The sequence below is a fragment of the Littorina saxatilis genome, linkage group LG6, assembly GCF_037325665.1.
Source record: "Littorina saxatilis isolate snail1 linkage group LG6, US_GU_Lsax_2.0, whole genome shotgun sequence".
Classification (NCBI taxonomy): Eukaryota; Metazoa; Mollusca; class Gastropoda; order Littorinimorpha; family Littorinidae; genus Littorina; species Littorina saxatilis.
Window position 1 is genome coordinate 20469435 of NC_090250.1, and position 23124 is coordinate 20492558.

General features: G+C 41.0%; 2 protein-coding genes across 3 annotated transcripts in view; one reads left to right on the forward strand and one right to left on the reverse strand.

The window, feature by feature from the left end:
* Nucleotides 1–23124, reverse strand: part of LOC138968738 (folate receptor gamma-like) — a 376265-nt gene that overhangs the window by 27771 nt on the left and 325370 nt on the right. The gene's annotated exons all lie outside the window — the stretch shown is intronic.
* LOC138968719 (uncharacterized) lies at nt 1793–14588 on the forward strand. Of its 2 annotated transcripts, none has more exons than XM_070341351.1 (7): nt 1793–1902; nt 4321–4456; nt 6504–6586; nt 7389–7592; nt 7958–8046; nt 8828–10455; nt 12453–14588. In XM_070341351.1, the coding sequence occupies exons 1-7, from the start codon at nt 1801–1803 to the stop codon at nt 13187–13189; spliced, it is 2979 nt and encodes a 992-aa protein (XP_070197452.1). In that variant the 5' UTR covers nt 1793–1800; the 3' UTR covers nt 13190–14588. The 2 variants fall into 2 exon arrangements, with proteins under 2 accessions (XP_070197452.1, XP_070197453.1); XM_070341352.1 differs by having other exon boundaries at nt 8828–10110.

A 23124-nucleotide genomic window follows, 5' to 3' on the forward strand; every position in this document is an offset into this window, starting at 1 on the left:
AGATTTTGAATGACCAAAGTCATTAATTAATTTTTAAGCCACCAAGCTGAAATGCAATACCGAAGTCCGGCCTTCGTCGAAGATTGCTTGGCCAAAATTTCAATCAATTTGATTGAAAAACAAGAAATTCCTCCGAGGTAGGAAAAACACCCCCGTTGGTCAAAGGGAAATAACCATTCTCACTGCCACCAACTGAGAAGGTTATTTCCCTTTGACCATTAATACGTGCCTCTATAAGTCCTTGTAGAATCTTAATCCACCAATAACTCCCTAACCGTGTGTTTGACTGGTCCCAATTTTTGTAAGGACCGTCTCAGGAATGTATAGAACCTGTTCACCAAGTTTGGTGACGATCGGTCCGTTCATTCTTGAGATCTATATGCGAACACAAACAAACAAACAAACAAACACATCGACCGAAACCTATACACACCCCTATACCGGGGGTGTAATGAGGGTGTGACAGTGCCGCCTCAACTTTTACAAAAATCCGGATATGACGTCATCAAAGACATTTATCGAAAAAATGAAAAAAACGTCCGGGATATCATACCCAGGAACTCTCATGTAAAATTTCATAAAGATCGGTCCAGTAGTTTACTCTCAATCGCTCTACACACACTACACACACTCGATATATTCTCAAGACTGAAATGATGTTTCCTGGTAAAAGTAAATGAGTGAAATTGACGAAAAGCATATCAGTTTCTTGCATGTAACCATGTTGAAGATTATTGGTGGTGAAATGTAATAGATTTCACCCCCAAAATCGATTTCTTCCAAAACATGCACCGAGTGGTTACATCCCTTGAATGAGAAGGGAAACATTTTAACTAGGATGAATCAAATTTCTAAAAAAAATTGGTTGGACAAATTTGGCCCCATGAATCAGTGTAAGGTATCCAAGGTCGCTCATCAGTACTATCGGAGGGTCACGTTTGTTTTGTTCAGTGTGAAGTTTATACAAGATCACCTGACGAGCCCGAGAATCGTAATATGACCACGGGACCAAGATGTCATCGTCGCACCGGGGCACAAGTTATGGCAGGGGCGGATCACATCATTTTTAAGGGGTGGGTGGGGGGTGGCTTCCAATTATTTTTTGTAGGGACAATTCGACGACGCAAAGCGATTAGTTGAGGGCGAGAAGCATTCGAACCTCTTAGGGGGGTCCGGGGGCATGCCCCCCTCCCCCCCCGAACATTTTTGATAAATAAAATGGAGCAAACTGGTGCAATCTGAGCCAACTGATAAACTTCCCCTAAAACACCTTCCAAAAATTAAATTTAAGAAGACAAATTCAGATCAAATGCAAGGACAATTGACCGATCTGGTGTACCCTGAGCCAACAAATTACCCAACTACTTTCTGAGATCACCACTTAGAAAAGAAAGGCGGGCTCTTTGGGGGGTCCGGTGGCCATGCCCCCCCCCCCCCCCCCCCCGGAAAAAATTGATAAAAATCAAGGAAAATGGAGCAATCTGGTGCAATCTGAGCCATACATTTCTTTCTCTTTTTCAGTTTTAGGCTGGGGGGGGGGGGGGGGGGGGTCCGGAAACCCCGGAATCCCCCCTGGATCCGCTCCTGTAGGGGTCCTTTCCCAGTCAGTACAAACTGTCAACTTAGAAGGCTCAGTCAGGAGGAAAAAAAAGACTCTGAAGGGGATTTATTTTTTTCTATTTCCATTTATGAATTTTTAGAAATTTCACTACCACATCCAGATAAGTGAATAACTTTAAAAAACAATCTTCGCGGTGCCTCGCAGCGAATATTCTATGCGTTCGTAGCTTGTTTACAAACATGGCGGACGAAGTAGAGTGGAAGGGTAGTGCAAGACAGGGCAAGTCCTCTAGGGCTACAGTCTGCACCCTTCCAGTGTCTTGCCAGATTTGTCTGGGCATGGTAAGAATCTTTGAACTATTAAGTGTATTTGGTTGCATTGAAGCAACTCATTTTGAGTATTTCACGATGGTCGTCCCGACTGGACTGTTCCTTTGGCTTTGTTGGCAAGCACGTTTAGAAGTGGGACCGGTGTAGCGCCCAGATTTTTCATTCAACCAGGTTTCCCATTCGGCCTTGTTGATCTTGTATAAACTCCCCACTGATAAGCATCCCTCCCTTCCGTAGTACTGATGATCGACCGCAGGTACTTTACTTTCATGGGGTACTTTACTTTCATGGGGTCAAATTCATTCAATAACATTAACAAAAAACAAAACACCAAGAAATGGTATTTAAAGTAAACTTCGAAATTTGCTGCATCGTAAAATCCTTTCCTTCTCATTCAAGGGACGTAACCAGCCAGTGCACTTTTTTGAAGGAACAGAATTTTGGGGTGTAATCTATTGAATTTCACCACCAGTTTTCTTCACTTGCAAGAAACTTACATGCTTTTCTCCCTTAAAAATAAGTATACTTCTTTTAATAAAAGAAGTATACTTATTCAATAAAGTTTAATTTGACCAGGAAACAACATTTCAGTCTCAGGTATGTATAAAAACATTGAATGAGAAAGCTGGTTGAATGAGAAATCTAATATTGTCAGTGTTACAGGTTATGTCCACTGATTCATTTGTGACTGCTTCATACAGTCTATTAGTTGTGCATCATGAAGTCTTACTATAACTAGTATCTTGAGCGTGATTTTTGCAACATATGTAAGTGTAACACCTGTTGTGTAAGTTCACCACGTGATAGTTGATATTGATAAATGACCTCACCTGGCACCTTTTATTTAGAATGTCCAAGTGTTTCGTAGACCTTACATAGCTTTGTGTCTATGCATTTAAAATGCAGCATAATTTCTCAGTGCAGTTTTAAGAACTTGTACAAATTATGGTTTCACTGTAACTTCAGTGTAAGGGTAGTGTAGTGAGAGCCGGAGTTGCTCAGTGGTTAGAGCGCTTACCTCTCACACTGGAGGTTGTGGGCTCGATTCCCACCAGGGGCAAATACAAATATATATCTGAGCGCTCCCCAGTACTCCCGGCTGAAAGTGGAAATGGGTACCTGACTATATTTACTAATTTAGGGAGTGGGAGCGGGAAGGCACCTCCCACTCCCAGTCCCTAATAAAGCTGACCCAATTGAGTAGTTGAGATTTTTAAAGGCACAGTAAGCCTCCCGTAAACCATTACAGATACGGTCAGGCTTTTACACACAGTACAAACACCCTTTCATTTAAACACTCACCGATTGAGAACATCCTAGGTGCCCTCCGTAAAGAGCGAACAATTTTCAAAGAATTTATTTTTGCATGGTTTAATCTTACCCCTGAGCCATCGTGAACCCGTGTGATCCAGTTTCCCTTTTTCACAATGTAGTCGTCAGTTAGTCATTTGAATGCGACTCGATGTGAGCTTATTTACAATAGCACGTTTTTATGCACGAAACAAACGGCTGTGGTTCACAAGAACTCTAGCGATGGCTTTTGACTGTTGAGAGGAACGGTGATATGCATAAACCGTCGTCTGCTACGACCCTTGCGTGACCCTGCTTCCGGGCTTTTCTTTTTTTAAACTTTTACAACTTCGAATTGTACTGGTCTTGTCTTGATGAAAAAAGAATTCTTTTATGATTAAAGAATGTTTTTGTAACAAGCTGTCAATTTATTATTTAGATTTTAAAAGTTAGGTCTAGCGCAAAAACGCACCACAGTCCAAAAACATTTTGATAATCATCGATTCACGGCTGTCGCCAGTTTACATCGATAAAATGAGACCCGAAGGGAAGTAACTCATGTTTGACCTGAGTTCAGGATGGGTCCAAAAAGTGTTCGAGACAATCTGCAAAATTAATTCTTTAAAAATTGCTCGCTCTTTACGTAGGGCACCTAGGATGTTCCCGTTTGGTGAGCGTTCAAATGGAAGGGTGTTTGTACTGTGTGTAAAAGTCTGACAGTATCTGTGATGGTTTACGGGAGGCTTACTGTTCGGGCGTGATTTCCGGTATTGAATATTCATAACAGCCGTCCAGCACCAAAACGAGGCGCCATTGTTGTAGAGGAGCAAGTCGACGAAAATAAATTCTTTGAAAATTTCTCACGCTCGACAGAAAGCAGCCAGGATGTTCCCGTTCGGTGAGCGTTCAAATGGAAGTATGCTTGTACTGTATGTAGACGCTCGGGGAGCTCTGTGATGGTTTACGGGAGGCTTACTGTGCCTTTAACATCCCGCTCCCGTATGAGTATGACCAAAAATGGTTATGGGACTACCTGAGTACCTCTACCTTTTTAGTGCAAGGGTTTGACGTTTGTGAATTTCAAAGCTACAATTGTTTTAGTTTATCTGTGATGTGAGGACTGAATCTATCCTGTTTCAGGTGAAGCAGCCAGTGCTGTGCTCCAACTTCCATGTCTACTGTAGCTCCTGTATCGACATGTGGCTGGAGAAAAGTCGGCAGTGTCCAGTTTGCAGGGTCTCCATTGACCACAACAATCCTGTCCAGCACATTAGAGGTATGCTGAATATTCAATTCCCCCCTTCCTCTCCTGAAGACATGAGTAGTGTTTTTTAACATAAAAAAGGAAGTTTTGAGATGGGAAAGGGGAGGATTCTGTATAACTTACTACAGTGGTACCTCCCTTTACGACCCCTCTCTTTTACAGGTCCCTCAATATTACGAGCGACTTTTCTGACGGATTTGTTCTCCTTCTTTGTCTTAGTATTTCTCACCTCCATATTACGTCCCCCTCTCTAATACGACATACGACCGTCCATACGTGGACTTATAACGACTTTTCCCAAAATTATCACGGGTTTCGTTTACTCTAACTTATATCTCCAGTCGAGTGAGTAAGCGATACGGACACAAACACATGCTGAAATCCTGTCCGTGTACAAGATCACTTCGGCACGCAAACGGCTGAAGCCATAGTTTTTCGTTTCTATTTCAGTTCATTACTTTATTTTGAATAGATAATGGTCATTCGCAAGATGTCTGCTTCATTTTGCAAAGAACTGTGCAGGAACTCCTACCTTTTAAACACGCAAAGTTACAGAAACGTTATGAAAGTAATCCGAACATCGAACCAAAACCGAAAGTTGTGGTGACGTCATGAAATTTTGCGATGTACGTATGCAAAGCGCGTGTAAACATTTTCGGTCTAGCTAACAATGGCGGCCGACGAACATGGGTTTTGAAATCTGGAACTGTTCTTGGTTTTCCCCGATCCGTGACCGAATGACGTGATATACAACAACGCGTTCGTTTGAATCAATAAATTCTCCTCAGAATCCCGTCAGTGAAGTTTGAAGGTGAGCAGTGGAGTGTCCTAAATTACTCAACTCTGTGGACAGTCCGTAGTGCAGTTGTCCCTTGAATGAGCGAGTCAAGTTTCATCGTGAAAACTGACGCTTTTGGTTACAATTTTACATCAGTTTCAACACACTGCCGCGGTTCTTTTTTGTTTTGTTCCTTGCGTTACGGACACTTTTCTTTGTTTTTAATCAAATCGTTGCTGGGTATCGTATGATTATGATTAGTAGCTGGTATCGACATCGATGTGTATGTTTTGGGACCGCATGCTTTCGTTCGACCTCAGTTTGTTTATTTCAAACCTTAACCCACGAGTAGTTACAGGGCTTCATTAAACAAGCAAGAAAACTGTGTGGGTAATTAATTGAATAGAAAACAGGTTACCATAATCGTTTAAAGGCGAAGATCGGGAGGAATTTTTCTGCGAGTACGAAGATTTGATTAATGACCTCCAGATGCACAAACTGACACTCACACCCTCTATCCAACAAGTCTCTGGAACTGTTTAGATAAGCAGTAGTATGGTGGTATCTCTGATTACTAGACTGAGAAAAAAGGGGAAGTCACTGTTTCGTTCACTTTCGTGTCTTCGTGTGAAATTGGAGACGGCCTGTAAATTAGCCTATGGACATAGGGAAGCTGGGTGTTGATAACTAATGATAACAGACTTGGAGGAACGCGTCGCTGTAGCACATAGCAGACATTCTTTCAAAACTGCTGCTTTAAGGAAAGAATAACATTACGTTGTGGGCGGCATCAATCAAAACACCAATGTCATTCCGGATCATTGACGGACCCGGACGTAGCAAAACAATCCTCCATGTTACGACCCCTCCATATAACGACCAAATTTCGGTTACATTTTCAAAGTCGTTATGCAGAGGTACCACTGTAAAACACTTACAGTTCTGCTGGCCTATTTGATTGTAAAATGCAACAGAAGTTTGTCAGAATTGGCAATTCTACACATTTTGTTTCTCTTGGCAAACAGAATTTCCATTTGCTGATAATCAGTCGTCATGTGTGAAGTTTCACTACTAAAAGTAGCAACAAAACGAAGTTTGTTGCACATCTAAATCAGCCTAATTACCGTTAGTTAATTTTCCATGCCCATGCTGCAAAGGATATCATTGTAGAAAAGGAAGGATTTTCATTGGTTTTCTTTCATTATTTTGTTATGTGTTCTCATGTGTTTTTAGCCTTTAAAAAGTAGATGTATAATTTACAAATTAATGTTGTACTTGCAGGTGGCCATAGCCAAGCAGAGGAGATGAAAAGTACACCAGAACTGCGAAAAATGCGTTTTGATTTGATTTACAAAGATTATGAGGTGAGGATACTTTTTTTTCTGAGGAGATAAAACTACAGTTTTTAAATATAAAACTACATCTTCACTGCATTTTCAGATATGTAAAACAAAAGATGAATGACATTGCCATTATTTTATGATACATGTGTAAATGGCATTACTGTTGCAGGTTTCTTTAAACAGATTTTATAGATTACAAGAAATGCAGTCTATAAGTACGGAAAGTTATGCATATTATTAAATTTTAACAGCTAGGCTGTGACAGGCTGGTAACTTAAACCAAGACAAACTACTTTGAAGAATGTATGTTCTTTAAAAAGGATTAGATTTGAAGAAATTTTTACAGGTAAAACTTATCTAACAGAAGTTAGAGCTTAAGGAGCTACCAGTACCAAGAGACTAGAGGTGGATTGCATATAGTGGAAATAGTATCAGCCTTCCATGTGGAAGGTTTGAGGTTTGAAACCCATCTGTCCGAATTCCCAGGTCAACTCATGTACACACCTGTTAATGGGTTATCCCCCTTCTACTGTACACACAAGTACAAGATCAAGTTCTCATGAAGAAATCCTACTATCCAGAGTTGGGTGGGTAGTAGAATCAAACACAAACAAAAAAGGAAACAACATGCATTCCTAAAAAATGGAGTGTAACTGCTTAAATCAAAATGGTGGGGGAAACGGCCATAAACATGTAGCACATTGGAGTTGCATCCCACGAGGAAAAAAAAAATCGCTGTGATGCACCACAAAGATTTGGTTTGTTTGTTATGCACTGTATATGGATATGAAACTGATTCACTGCCTTTGTTTGCCCCTGACAGGACTCTATTGAGCAACTCCAACGTGAAGTGACATTTTTGAAGACGGAGAACAGTCTCTTGGAGTCACGGCTCTCTTCCAACCCCAAAACTGGGCCCAGCAGCGGCAGTCAAGACTGCGATCGTCTTGGAGTGCTGACCGCAAAGCTGCAAGATTTGCAGACACTCTATGACAAAGTGAAACAGGACATTAAAAATTTGAAACAGGTACACAATATTTTTTCCACCTCTGTTTGTTTGTGTGTGTATGTGTAGGACAAATATTTGTTAATTATTAATAGACTATGATTGCGGAAATAACTCATTCAGGTTTGTATGGGTTGTGAAAGAGTGAGTACCCTTGCTTTTAGTGAGACAAACAATTTGTGTGTTGGTGTGGGGATCCTGTCAATATATTTTAACCATAAAATATTTTAAAATGAGACTTACAGTTTGTCCTCAGAAGACATAGTGTCAAATTGAGTTATATTCAGTTTTGTGTTTTGGGCTAATAGAGCTTGAAAATGTTTGTCTTTGTTTTTCCTCTGTTTTCTTGTTTCCTCTAACAGGTTGATTTGGGTTTTTTTCTTCAGGAAAATAAAACAGTGAAAGAAGAAAATGTCAACCTCAAGCATGTAAAGGCAAGGCTTCGAGAAGAAGTTTCCAGCAGATCTCCTGTCAAGTATGTACACATTTAGACTTCAAGGAAATTTATGTCTAATTCCGAGTTTAAAGCCGAGGTCAATTATCTTTGAAGGAAAGGGGGAGAGGATATTTTAGTTGTGTAAGTTCAGCTGAATGTTTAAAAAAAAAATTGGGGGGGGGGGGGGGGGGGAGTTAGGCAGACCAAAATAGGATCTCTAACAGATAACACAGCATGATTTCTCAAAGATTTGGCTTTGTATCAAAATGAAACTGCCTAGGAGTGAGTGGGCAGTCTCTCTTTCACATTATGGTTTATGGTTATTTTGTTCTGCAGCACCAGTTCAGGGATTGAGGGTGTTACTGTGAAACTTCATAGCCACATGTTTGCTTATTATGAATGCAGATGTACACCAGGTTTTGTACACAAACATGTATGGCTTTGTCAGGGAAATAAGGAGCGAGTCCTGGGGTGGCCCTTTATGGTTGTTGAGCTTCAATCATGGTTTTCACCACATTGTTTGGTTTTGGTTTTTGAGAGGCTTGACAATGATATACAGTGAAACCTCTTGTTTAAGACCCTCCAGTTTAAGACCCCCTCTGTTTTAAGACCTTGTTTCCCAAGATTTGTTCTTTGAGAACTCTGTAAATTTACCTCCATTTTATGAATCCTTCTATTACAAGACTTCATTGTATGAGATTTCTGAAGGTCTTATAAAACAAATGTTTCACTGTACTATCAAAACTTTGATGAAGCGTATTAAAATGTTAAAATCTTGCAACGCACCGACCTTGAATAACTAGTTATCCTCCCTTTTCAGATACGGCCGAATAACAGTTACAACACTAGAGTCCCAGCTGGAAGAGCAGCGCAAAGAGGTGCAGCGTTTGACCAGTGCGTTGGAACGCAGCGACAGTTACATAGAGGAACTGGAGCAAAAGCTGCAGAACCAGCAAGCCACGTTCAAACATGATGAGGTGTTGGAGCGACAGATGTCCAGCCAAGCTCAGTCCCAACCACACTGGCAGCAAAAGACTTCTTTGACCAGCATGGCTGAAGCTAACGGGTTCCACTCAGATCCCTTTACATCTCTTCAACGTCGTATGTTGAACAGTGTGCCACAGAAAGCAGACTGTGTGGTTGATGAAAATCATTCTGTGAAAGTCAAACGTCAGCTGTTCACGGCAGGCTCTCTCAAGTCTGCGGAAAATGTCATTCAGTCAAGAGGTGCTGATCTCTTACAAGCTTTGGCTGATCAGGACAATTATTTGTCTTCCAACGATGACGCAAGTGTGGAAGTCGTGTCTAAATCCGGGGCAGTGCCAGAGTCTATCATGAAAAGAACTGAAGTGTTCTCTAAGTTTGATTCCGGCGACAAGGATAGGACTCCAACGAAGAAAGTTCAGTTCAGTGCGGATGCAAAGAAGGGGAGTGACGTTTCCTCCTTTGATCTGGAGGTACCAAGCCCTCTCACCTCAACACCTTTGGGTAAACAGTCTTCGAGATCCGCTTTGTCTCCAGAGAGATCGTCAACCAGAACTGAAAATTACGTTGATTTTTTAAGTGACGGGACTGTAAGAGCTGCTGACCACTTGAACAGTAAACAGTCCGCAAAGCCGGAAAGTAGAAAAGAAAACGGTGCACATGATCAGTTTTCTAGCAGAATTCCTCCCTCAGCTATTGACCGAGATGGTTTTTTACTTCCAACACATTTGCCACAGAAAGGGAATGGTCGCGGGGACAAGAAGAAACAGGCAGCGGAAACAAACGACTCCAGCTACCTGAGTGAGCCCGGCTGCTCCACTCCACGCTCTCTCACTGACTCTGAGGAGAAGGTATCTCACGCAAAGCACGACTCTGCAGGCTATGCAAAGGGAGGTAGCCGTCAACCTGGTGCAGCACAGAACAAGGCAACAAACAAAGGCAAAAGTTCTTCATTTGATCTGGACGGACCTGGTCTTGACGAAACACAAAGCATCCAAACAGAGCTGAACGACCTTGACATTTCCATGACCCCGGAACTTTCAGACTGCTTGAAGCTTCTCAATCGTGCAGAAAGGAAAATCCACAGCTCGCCTTCTGCCACCAGCACTACACAAGCAGGTACATTTCATTCCAACACAGTGTTTAGCGGCCAGTTTGGCACAGCAGAGGCACCAAACTTTAGTCAGACTGTGCATGTTGGCAGAGCGGGTAATGGTATGGGAATGGGAACTGTCCATGGAAACGGTGGATGGACGTATGGTGCAGGAACCAATGGAACCATGAGCGGCTGGGAACACGGGTTCTTCAGTAGCCTGCGGGTCAACCCCTATAAGCATGCTTCTTCTGTATCTCATGTATCAGTTCCTAACCCTGCTGACGGCTTTGATAGGACCTACGCTTCTATGGAACGTGGTCCGGCGAGTGCCGGCATTGATCCCATACTGCTGGCTTCAAGACATGCTGGTAAGACCTAAACATGTTCACCCATTGCCCATCGCTTCATCCACCTGAGTAGGAACTGAAGTGAACCACACATGTCTTGCATGGGTCTTACAACTGAAGCCTTGGTGCACTGCCAATTCGTTTAGTTGTGTGCTTTGGTGTTTTCAGCTTTTGTTATTGTTTGATTGATCCCCGAGTCAAATTGAAAGGGCATGGTTACTTCATCAGTAGTCAAAAAGAAACAAGAACAAAGCTTATAACTGATTTACAGCTTAAACTTAAAGACCATTTGAGCCTTTGCCTCTTCTTCTTCTTCTTCTTCTGCGTTCGTGGGCTGAAACTCCCACGTACACTCGTGTTTTTTGCACGAGTGGAATTTTACGTGTATGACCGTTTTTTACCCCGCCATTTAGGCAGCCATACGCCATTTTCGGAGGAAGCATGCTGGGTATTTTTGTGTTTCTATAACCCACCGAACTCTGACATGGATTACAGGATCTTTTTCGTGCGCACTTGGTCTTGTGCTTGCGTGTACACACGGGGGTGTTCGGACACCTAGGAGAGTCTGCACACAAAGTTGACTCTGAGAAATAAATCTCTCGCCGAACGTGGGGACGAACTCACGCTGACAGCGGCCAACTGGATACAAATCCAGCGCGCTACCGACTGAGCTACATCCCCGCCCTGAGCCTTTGCTTATTCTGTTCCTCTTACATTTGGTCAAGTTTAGATTGACTAAATCAGTAAAAGTAAATGAATTAATTTTGACTTTTTTTTCTCTTTTTTTAAAATAAATTTGTTATTTTTAACACTTAGTCAAGATTCGGCCAAGTTTAATAAAAGTTGAGGCTGCACTGTGGCAACCACATTTTTCAGTTGAATTCATTGACTTTTTTGGTCAAATTTTGGAACCTGTCCGGACTTTGGGATTGCAATTCATGCAGTCTATGCTGTCCCTGTCGAAGGGGTTTTGCCAGCTGAGGACTTTTTCGTTTTTTTGTGAAAAAAACAAGCCAGTGTGTTCATTTTTACATTTAGTCAAGTTTTGGCTAAATGTTTTAACATAGAGGGGGAATCGAGACGAGGGTCTTTGATGACGTCATATGCCTCATTTTTCAATAAAATTGTTTGAAATTTTGGCCAAGCAATCTTCGACGAAGGCCGGACTTTGGTATTGCATTTCAGCTTGGAGGCTTACAAATTAATTAATGACTTTGGTCATTAAAAATCCGAAAATTTTAATTAAAATTTTTTTTTATTAAACGATCCAAAATTACATTCCTCTTATCCTTCATCATTTTCTGATTCCAAAAACATATAAATATGTTATATTCGGATTAAAAACAAGCTCTGAAAAAAATATAAAATAAAAATGATGATTAAAATAAAATTTCCGAAATCGATTTAAAAACAATTTCATCTTTTTCCTTGTCGGTTCCTGATTCCAAAAACATATAGATATGATATGTCTGGATTAAAAACACGCTCAGAAAGTTCAAGCGAAGAGAGGTACAGAAAAGCGTGCTATGCAGCACAGCGCAACCGCTACCGCGCTAAACAGGCTTGATCGTCAATTTCACTGCCTTTTGTACGAGCGGCGGACTACGGTCATTGTGAAAAAAATGCAGTGCGTTCAGTTTCATTCTGTGAGTTCCACAGCTTGACTAAATGTAGTAATTTCGCCTTTACGCGACTTGTTATTCTCTCAGGCCGGCATATTGACAACATTTTTTGACATGGCTTTAAGTGACTTGTTTTGTTGTTGCTTCTGCCTGTCCTGAACTGGACGAGGCACACTTCGCAAAGCTTGTTGCACGAAGCTTTAGCACTAAGTTTTCCATATAAAGACTTCGCAAAGTCTTCGCCAAGTTGAGTTTTGGCTCAATGAAGGACCGTCTTAAAGTTTTAAGAAAAAAAAGTCATTGTCAAACTTCAAATGCCAAGCTCTATTATTACTTATCTCTTCAAATTTCACAGTCAAAAAAGATCTTAACTATGACCAATGCTTTTGTTTTCAGGACAGCCCACTAGACCTGCAGTACCCTCGGCCTCTATTCCTTCTGCTGCTGTGTACAGTCAGAAACCACACCTGTCATCCATGCCGTCACATTTACCCTCATCATCCTTGAACCACATGTCAGCTGGGCCTCCATTTTCTGTAGCCAGCGGAAGAAGTCTCATCCCAGATGGTGGATACAGTACTAATCCTGGCGGCATTCCACCACATTTGTCAACAGCGACCAACTATGGTAACAATGTGAACTCTACTGGCGGCATTCCACCACATTTGTCAACAGTGACCAACTATGGTAACAATGTGAACTCTATTGGCGGCATTCCACCACATTTGTCAACAGCGACCAACTATGGTAACAATGTGAACTCTGCTGGCAGCATTCCACCTCATTTTGCGACCAACTATGGTAACTCGGTTGGCAGCATTCCACCTCATTTTGCGACAAACTATGGTAACTCTGCTAGCAGCATTCCATCTCCTTATTCTGGAGGTGCTCAAGTCAGGATGGGCTTCAACTCTGATGTCAACCGAGAGGGTGCACCCTCTCAACGATCGTACGTTTCAGGGGAAACGCGGAGCAGTCAGAATTACAGCTACGTTTCAAACGCATCCCTTGGAGGGGACACTTTGGATTCAAGGAATTCAGATTTCTTTTTGCCTGAACCTAAGAAACGGCTGTTTGACTCTGACAATGAATCTGAATTGGGCAGTCCTGTGAAAACTACCAAGATCTCATAGGCAGTGGAAGGTCTTTTAAGACCTCAAACAAGTCTGTGAAAATTGTATCTTTAGAGAGGGAGTTCTAACATGGAGGTACACTTACAGGTGTTATGAACAGAAAATCTTGGAAAATGTGACATGGTACCACAGTGGTCTCCCTTCACAGCAGCCTCTGCAGAGTTTGTTGTCGGCAAAGAGGGCGGGCTATTTATAGTAGCTCGACGTTTCTTCTACGTCGCCGGTTAGACACCTGTCGATTTTTGAGTTCTGTTTGTGCTGGGGTCTAGCTGCTGGGTGGCCGAGTGGTAACGCACTTGCGCTCGGAAGCAAGAGGTTGCGTGTTCAGGCCTGGGTCAGGCCGCAATTTTCTCCCCCCTTTCCTAACCTAGGTGGTGGGTTCAAGTGCTAGTCTTTCGAATGAGACGAAAAACCGAGGTCCCTTCGTGTACACTACATTGGGGTGTGCACGTTAAAGATCCCACGATTGACAAAAGGGTCTTTCCTGGCAAAATTGTATAGGCATAGATAAAAATGTCCACCATATACCCGTGTGACTTGAAATAAAGTGTAAACAAATTCCATCTCACACGGCATTAAGTCTCAGGGCTTGGAAACATGAATACACGCATGCAGGGGAGAAAAAAAAAAGAAAAAAAAATGGGTAGCGCCGTATACTGTATGGCAGCTTGCTTTCCCCAGGGAGAAAGCAGCCCGAATTTCTGTGAGGTTACCCTCATGGACTATATAAAATCTTATCCTTATCCTTATCCTTGTCACCTTGTATGCTCTTGGGAACCTTTGTGTACCAATGGCAGTTTGTGTTGGGCTATTATATTAGCTCTAAAATTCTCCACCCTGGTTGGCAGACTTTGCCTCCACAGGTGATTGTTGTGCTTTGTGTACTCGGTTATAGAAAGCAGGGTCCTAATGAGGGGAGGGGGGGGGAGGCGAGAGGGGTGTCTGTTTACTCTTAAATAAAGATGTCTTAGAAGTAGGCTCCCACTTTAGCAGTGATTATGAGGTAACATTGAGAACATTGAAATAGTTGAGGTGAGCTGAAAGTTAAAGGTGTTTTCAGGGTAAAAATGGTTAATATGTTATTGTTGTGTGGTATATGTGTGGGTAAGTTATAAATTGAACGAAATTTGGAATTTGTATGAGAAAGAGAGAGAGAGAGAGAGATCGTGTGTGTGTGTGTGTGTGTGTGTGTGTGTGTGTGTGTGTGTGTGTGTGTGTGTGTGTGTGTGTGTGTGCATGGTATGTGTGTGCATTGTCAATATTACTTCTGCATTGTATAAATCTGTATGATTCATATTTTAAACCTTTTTGTCAATGACAGCATAATTTAACCACATTTGTATATCATTTTGTTCATTTTTACTTCAATTCTTTTTACCCAAATTTAACCAAATTTGTATTTCGTTTTGTTCCGTTTTACTTAAATTCTTTTTACCTTCTTTGTATCAAGCAAAGCCAATTGCTACCCCTGCTGTGCATGCTTGGGTTGGTTTTCTTACTTTAACTGTTTGCATGAAAGACTTTTTTTAAAATATTTCATTCAATATACAGTGAAGTCCGGATGTAGTGATAGCCCTCGGGACCAAATTTTTTTATCACTACATCCGGACTATCATTACACCAGGACGTCCGGTTATAGTGATATTTTTGTAGGTTTTATCACTACATCCGGACGTCCGGTTATAGTTCTATTTTTGTAGGTTTTATTACTACATCCGGCCAATCGCTTGTAGTTGTAGTGATATCTTCAAAGCTTTTATTGCTACATGCGGCGGCACATTTGGTAAACTAGCCTCAAGACAGTAACAAGGTGATTTTGGAACCACTATTGACTTCGTTTTGTGACGTTTCTTCTGTCGTCTTTGTCAGGCTTGCAAATGTCCTGTGTTAACCTACCCCCGTCCTGGCAGTTCAACAGCCGGTGTGTGTGTGTGTGTGTGTGTGCGTGCGTGCGTGGGTGCGTGTGTGTGTGTGTGTGTGTGTGTTTTAGAGAGAGAGAGAGAGAGAGAGAGAGAGAGAGAGAGAGAGAGAGAGAGAGAGAGAGAGAGAGAGAGAGAGAGAGAGAGAGAGAGAGAGAGAGAGAGAGAGAGAGAGAGAGAGAGAGAGAGAGAGAGAGAGAGAGAGAGAGAGAGAGAGAAAGAAAAGGGCCACTTAGAATGAAAAATTGTCAGATCAATTTTCCGCTTCAGGGTAAGCACAGTGCGTGGCTGGCTTTTGCTCGCCATTTTGGTAAAGGGAGATTACTCTCAAACATTATCACTACAGCCGGACTTTAGCTTCCCCGGGACTTGAAAATAGTATCACTACAAGCGGACTATCACTATATCCGGACTGAAAAATATCACTACAACCGGACTAAGTTAACAAAGAACATGAACAACTGGGACCGGGACCCAGAAATTCTATTACTACAGCCGGACTATCACTATATATGGGTCTATCACTACAGCCGGACTTCACTGTAATAACAATAACTGGACATTTTGTAAGTGCCTAACCTATGGCTCTAGGCCCTTTACAAAAGAACATATACAGAATAGAACAATTAAATGTACAACCTACATAAAACAATTAACCATACAGACAAAGCAATTCGTGTATCTTCTAATTAATTGCTTTGATTTTGTAAACAAAAATTCTTTTATTTGCCGGAAAACTGCTAGTTTTCAGTCGACTGAACTTTGTGCCATATCTTTTAATTTGTGACAGCAAGCCTACAGTTTGCTTCTGCTGAAAAGTACTGTCAGTTCGGTCTAAATTTTAGTTATGATAGACCATGTGTATCAGTTTTTTTTTATCTTCTTCATCTTGTCCATCACACGTCTATACTGTTAGAGCGGACAGCGAGACAAATGATAATGTCTTCTCCAGGTCCTCCTTTCATATCTGATATTGCTGTTTCCGGTTGCAAATCACAATCGCAGATTTATTTCAACGAATTTTATCTCTGGTACGACTATGTAATCATAAAGTACTACTGCTCTATATTTAGAGTTTTATGATGTACTAGAATGAATACCCGCTTCGCCGGGTAGCCGGCTTCGCCGGGAAGAAGTACTTAGAGCCGTACGCCGGCTTCGCCGGGTCCGAACAATGGACCCGCCAAGCTTAGGTCCCTCCCAGATTCGTGGAATGGGAACAGCACGAAAATGATTCAGTGGCCATAATGCCATTCCTGACCATATCGAGTCCCATCCTTGTCGACGAATGTAACCGTGTTAATCACCTTTGGAGGCGAACTCCACTCAAACAGGATTGAGCAATTTATAGCTTATCTGTAAGCCCTTTTGAACTGTTATGGCTTCTCAAAGGAAGGCCAGTACATACAAATACACAAAAGCCGCCAGACCACATCACAAACAGAAGTGAACAATCCCCAGGTGTTGCTCACATAGAGAGACACACACACACACACACACACACACACACAAACACAGAGAAGCCGTATCTATAGAGAGATAGATGACAGTGTATTTTTCGCGTGGCTATAAATTGATTCGACCTTTGCACTTTTACAGTGAGGATAATTTACGGGTCCAATTTACGTTCTGGACACTGCGTTGACCTTCTAAAAATAGTAACAGAACGCCGGGAATATCCGAAGACGCACCACTCATACTATAGTGCACCATACGAAGGAAGGGAGGTAAACGCTGAAAACCTGGAGAAGATGAGAAGATAAGGAAGAGTTACTTATAATGGTGAAATGAACACAAAAACCAAAATCGGTTCTGCGCTGCGCGCTGAGAGCACGTGTTGAAATATCTCATCGATGATATTGTGTCCGGGGTGTAGCTGAATACGGTGTCCAAATTTGAAAAAGATCCACCGAGAACTTTGGCTTTGGTGTGTCGGTATGGGGGCCCGGGTAGCTGAGGTGGAACCAAAATAGCTGAGGTGGAACCAAAATCGGTTCAGCGCTGCGCGCTGAGAGCACGTGTTGAAATATCGACCAGGTTGTGTCCTGTCTCGGGTCTACCTGAATATGCCCACCAAATTTGAAGCAGATCCATCGAGAACTTTGGCCGTGCATCGCGAACTCACAGACAGACACACACACACACACAGACAGACAGACGAGACGGACAGACAGACACAAGTCGTATATATATATAGATGTTCCTTGAAATTACGTCTTTCTTTGGTGTGGTGTTATGTTTTATTTATTCTTGTATTCCTTCATGTCATTGTGTCATATATATCGAGCTGTGTACTGGTAAGAATTACCATGTCGGTTTTTTACATTTAGTCAAGTTTTGACTAAATGTTTTAACATAGAGGGGGAATCGAGACGAGGTCATGGTGTATGTGTGTGTGTGTGTGTGTGTGTCTGTGTGTCTGTGTGTGTGTGTGTGTAGAGCGATTCAGACTAAACTACTGGACTGATCTTTATGAAAGTTGACATGAGAGTTCCTGGGTATGATATCCCCGTACGTTTTTTTCATTTTTTTGATAAATGTCTTTGATGACGTCATATCCGGCTTTTTGTAAAAGTTGAGGCGGCACTGTCACACCCTCATTTTTCAATCAAATTGATTGAAATTTTGGCCAAGCAATCTTCGACGAAGGCCGGACTTCGGTATTGCATTTCAGTTTGGTGGCTTAAAAATTAATTAATGACTTTGGTCATTAAAAATCTGAAAATTGTAAAAAAAATATTTGTTTTATAAAACGATCCAAATTTACGTTCATCTTATTCATCATCATTTTCTGATTCCAAAAACATATAAATATGTTATATTTGGATTAAAAACAAGCTCTGAAAATTAAAAATATAAAAATTATGATCAAAATTAAATTTCCGAAATCGTTTTAAAAACTATTTCATCTTATTCCTTGTCGGTTCCTGATTCCATAAACATAGAGATATGATATGTTTGGATTAAAAACACGCTCAGAAAGTTAAAACGAAGAGAGGTACAGTAAAGCAGCATGAAGCACAGCGCAACCGCTACCGCGCGGGCCAAACAGGCTCGTCATTTTCACTGCCTTTTGCACTAGCGGCGGACTACGTTCAGTTTCATTCTGTAAGTTCCACAGCTTGACTAAATGTAGTAATTTCGCCTTACGCGACTTGTTTAAGTTTTGGTTTTCTTGTGTCGTTTGTACTGGTGTAACAGGTTCACTCCAGCTGTAGAGATATATATATTCTTCACCAGCCATACAATGCAGACACAATGGCATTCACGACTGTTCTTTATTGGTTTATTCCATCAAACGAGGAAGCCTGACTACGGGGGAAGTTGACTACGTGAAGTATTCTTGGCAGAGCTGGCTGCACGGAGCTATAGCACTGAGTTATTGGTAAGAATACTTCGCGAAGTCGTCTTCGGTATCAATTAAGGACCGGTTTAAAGGTACTGAACTTGTCAAATCCAGGCGCACGTAGCCCCTGGGGCTTTTAGTCATACCTCGGGCAGCTACTGATCCGTTAGAAGAACTACCAAGTTTCATTGACTTGCACCCAAAGAGTCAAGAACTGCGATTTTTTTACGAATTAATTTCGTACTCGGACCCGGCTGGTCTTGGCCTATTTTTGGATCTAAATTTAGATCAGGTAGATCACCACATCATGCACAAAAAGACACGTCACGTCACTAGCAAACTATGTCAGACGTCATCATGAGTTTGTGTAAAACAAAATGGAGGCCGGAATCACTCAGTTGAATCGAACTCCGACCAAACACCACGTAATAACTAGGTTAATTTATGCACTCGCGTGAACAAGAAACTGTCGAGCTTAACATATGTCGTCGTTGGGTAGTTGGCTCACGTAAGTGTAGCCTATGCGATCGTAACTTTGTCTGTCTGTGCGTTTGTGCGTGTGTTTGTGCGTGCGTGTGTTTGTGCGTGCGTGTGTTTGTGCGTGTGTATGTCTGTGGTAGAAACTTTAACATTTCGTCATTTGAAGACGTCACATTATGGCGTAAGAGGGTTAGACGTCACGCGAAGGAATTACTGAAAGTCTCGGTCATTATTATTTTGAGCTGACCGAGACTAGTTGGCAGTCGTGTCTGCAAGTAGGCTACATGAGCCTGTGCCAAAACGTGCTTGCCAAAATGGGACATTTGGGGTTGAAAACCAAACTGGAAATAATACTGTCTTATCTTTATACACTAATTGACTTTGTATATTGTAACTATTTCCATAACCAAAAAGATAACTTGGGCTTTACTTTTTGCGAAAAAACAAAAAAACGCATCAACATAGCTGTGTGTCAACTATAACGCGAGACACAGCATTTTCATACGTATCTTTAGAAGTTCTTAACTGATTTGCTTCAAATTTACTCAGCAAGTAAGATTTACACCCCAAAAGAGATTCATTGAGGAACTTCTAAAATGGACCTTGTATTTTGAAAAATAAGACACCCATCACTGTGTCCTGAGTTACAGTTGACACACTCCAGTCACAAGAAATCCTGTAAAAAAATTAAAAACAGAGAAGATGTTTCAAAGACTAGAATATTTTATTAAAACCATCATTTGCAATTCAAACAAACCTCAAAATCACATGAAAAAGAAAGCAAAGTAGAAAAACTAGTCCCTGCTGTGTCAACTGTAACGGGGTCAAGGAAGACATGAAAATGGCACTGTGTCTCATGTTCCGGTTGACACACAAAGTCAGGAACACACACTGTAATGTGACAAGAGAATAAGAAATGCCAAAATGCCAGGTGTTACATGCAGGAAGTGCAAAATAAGGATAAGATGTCTTCAAATGTACAAATTCATTGGAAAATGGATGGCAAGAATCTCAAAAACACAACAGAAAACTAACCAAAACATTCCCAAATAGTGGTATATTTACACCATCAGCTTATACAGAAAGTTCCTGCAGTTAATGTTCGTGAACATTACATTCCAGTCTGAACGAGTCAAAAGTCATTAAACAAACAATTTTGCACTCAAAACTGGTTAAATAAAAATGAAAAATTAAAACGCAAGTTCATGGAGAAAACAAGGTAAAATTACAAACGCCCAAGGGAAATGTCAATCTCATGAATATCCTCCACATCCACACATTAAGTGTCACTTGCACTCTCAAATAGTCATGCACATAATCAAAGAAACACATGGCACACTAGCACCCTACAAAGGTAAATACAAGACTTGATCAATCACAAATTGGTAATCAGAGATTTAAAAAAAAATGTGCACCTCTACCAATAAATACACACAAGCATTCAAAGTACCACAATGTACAAGACTAGAGAAAATCACAGATCAGCTTTCACACATAGCTTTAGCTGCCAATGCCTACATGTAAAATAATATGATAATGATAACTGCAAAGTTCGTAAAATTGGCTTCCCCCATCAAATAAATTAATCTACTCGGGCTATGCATGATCAGCAAACTTGCCAGACTGTCACTGTCAGAAGGGAGTCAGACCAAACCAGATGCAGACCTGTTTACACTAAACCCGAGGCAAGAGTACTTTCCCAAAACGTTGAGTGTATTTTTCAAAAAGTTGGTGTACTTTGCAAGCAAAGCCATACGCGTGGGTGCAAACGTGTTTGTGTAAGAATAGCATGTCTTCTGTTCCTCTCCAAAGTTCGTTCATGGCAGACATCGTAGCGTTCAGGGTCCAGCTTTAGCCGTTGTCTGTACTCTTTGGATCGCTCGTTGTTCTGCTTCCGGACTCGTTCAGCCTGGGGTGACAATCTGACTTGCAGTCGCAGACCTTACAATCACGAAAAAGAAATGAGGCTCAAGTACAAGACAGAAAAATATTTGCCCACAGCACATCTAGAATTTAATGACATGTTCAAGTGCAGTTTCTACAGCACTGACCCCTGTCTCTTCTACCTCTCCCAGATAAATGTAACATTTCACTTTTAAGAGCAACAATACCACTTCTAACATCAGTCCTAAGAACTAAGACTGTACTGGATTTCCTACAAAGAGATGTGTCTAAGTTGACACAATCACCATAAATTAATATGCTTTCATCTGCAGAGTCATTTATTTACAAGGCTGGTAATTGACTATTGAGGTAACTAAAAAAACAAGTAACAAAGGACATAAAACAATACTGTGTTCTTCCCAAGAAAAGTTACGGTCGACATGCATTCCTCGTAAATCAAAGCTACAAACATTAAAAAAAAAAACCACAACCCTAAACTCTCAATTCCAAAAGTGAAAAGTAAAACGCAGACCTTAAATAGAAAAGAAAGGCATACGTATGTAAATGCATAGCTGTCCAAAAATACTTTGTGTCACTCGTAACCGAGACACAGTGAGAGTTACATGTCTTGCGTTACGATTGACGCAAGAAGATCCCCGAGTGGCCTTCTCGAAAAATATTTCACAACCAAACCAAGAACAGGTCGCTTAAAGGCGAAAATACAACATTTAGTCAAGTAGCTGTCGAACTCACAGAATGAAACTGAACGCAATGCAATTTTTCAGCAAGACCGTATACTCCTAGCATCGTCCATGTACCCTCACGGGGTTTTATTGGAATAAAACTTGACTTGACTTGACTTGTCAGTCCACCGCTCATGACAAAGGCAGAGAAATTGACAAGAAGAGCGGGGTAGTAGTTGCGCTAAGAAGGATAGCACGCTTTTCTGTACCACTCTTCGTTTGAACTTTCTGAGCGTGTTTTTAATCCAAACATATCATATCTATATGTTTTTGGAATCAGGAACCGACAAGGAATAAGATGAAAGTGTTTTTAAATTGATTTCGACAATTTAATTTTGATTATAATTTTTATATTTTTAATTTTCAGAGCTTGTTTTTAATCTAAATATAACATATTTATATGTTTTTAGAATCAGAAAATGATGAAGAATAAGATGAACGTAAATTTGGATCGTTTTATAAAAAAAATGTTGTTTTTACAATTTTCAGATTTTTAATGACCAAAGTCATTAATTAATTTTTAAGCCACCAAGCTGAAATGCAATACCGAAGTCCGGCCTTCGTCGAAGATTGCTTGGCCAAAATTTCAATCAATTTGATTGAAAAATGAGGGTGTGACAGTGCCGCCTCAACTTTTACAAAAATCCGGATATGACGTCATCAAAGGTTTTTATCGAAAAAAAGAAAAAAACGTTCGGGGATATCATTCCCAGGAACTTTCATGTAAAATTTCATAAAGATCGGTCCAGCAGTTTGGTTTGAATCGCTCTACACGCACGCACACACACACGCACGCACGCACACACTCACACACACACACATACACCACGACCCTCGTTTCGATTCCCCCTCTATGTTAAAACATTTAGTCAAAACTTGACTAAATGTAAAAACAAGTCCGAAAACTCATACATTACTTGCTAATCCAAGCGGAACCATTGTTTGCTGTTGCTATTGCTAGCCGTGAAAATGTTCAGTCGATCGTAACAAAGACATCACAGAATATGGATCGATCGTAACGAAGACCCAAACTGTCCCTGTGTCTTAATTCAGCTTCAACGAACTTTTTCAGTCCAGACAAATGCTTAAAATATGAAAGGAAGAATCACCCAGAACATATTCTTTGCTACTAGCTATAACACAGCGAATAAGTAAAAAACTTGAAGAATTTTGAGTCGATCGTAACTTTATGTCGATCGTAACGCTCATCAAACAGGAGACATGAAACGAAAACTTACCTTCCCTGCGAAAGTCGGCCATCCGTGTAGCAAAATGGAGTCCAACTGCGTGCGTGTAACGTTTTTGCTATTTATAACAGCAGCCCCGATACTTCCGCGGTCATTTAAAATAAGTTATTGAATATTGAGCGATCGTAACAAAAAGACATGAAAATTGCATTCAACCTAAAAACTTCTCAAAACTACTTAAAATACTTTTATTTGAAATCAATTGTTTGCAAATCAAATAAAACTTTTTATTTACTGCTGCTTACAACTTTCGGTTGCGATAATGACGTTCGTAGATTCGAAAATCGAGGGACGTATCGTGAGTTCGCTGGAGACA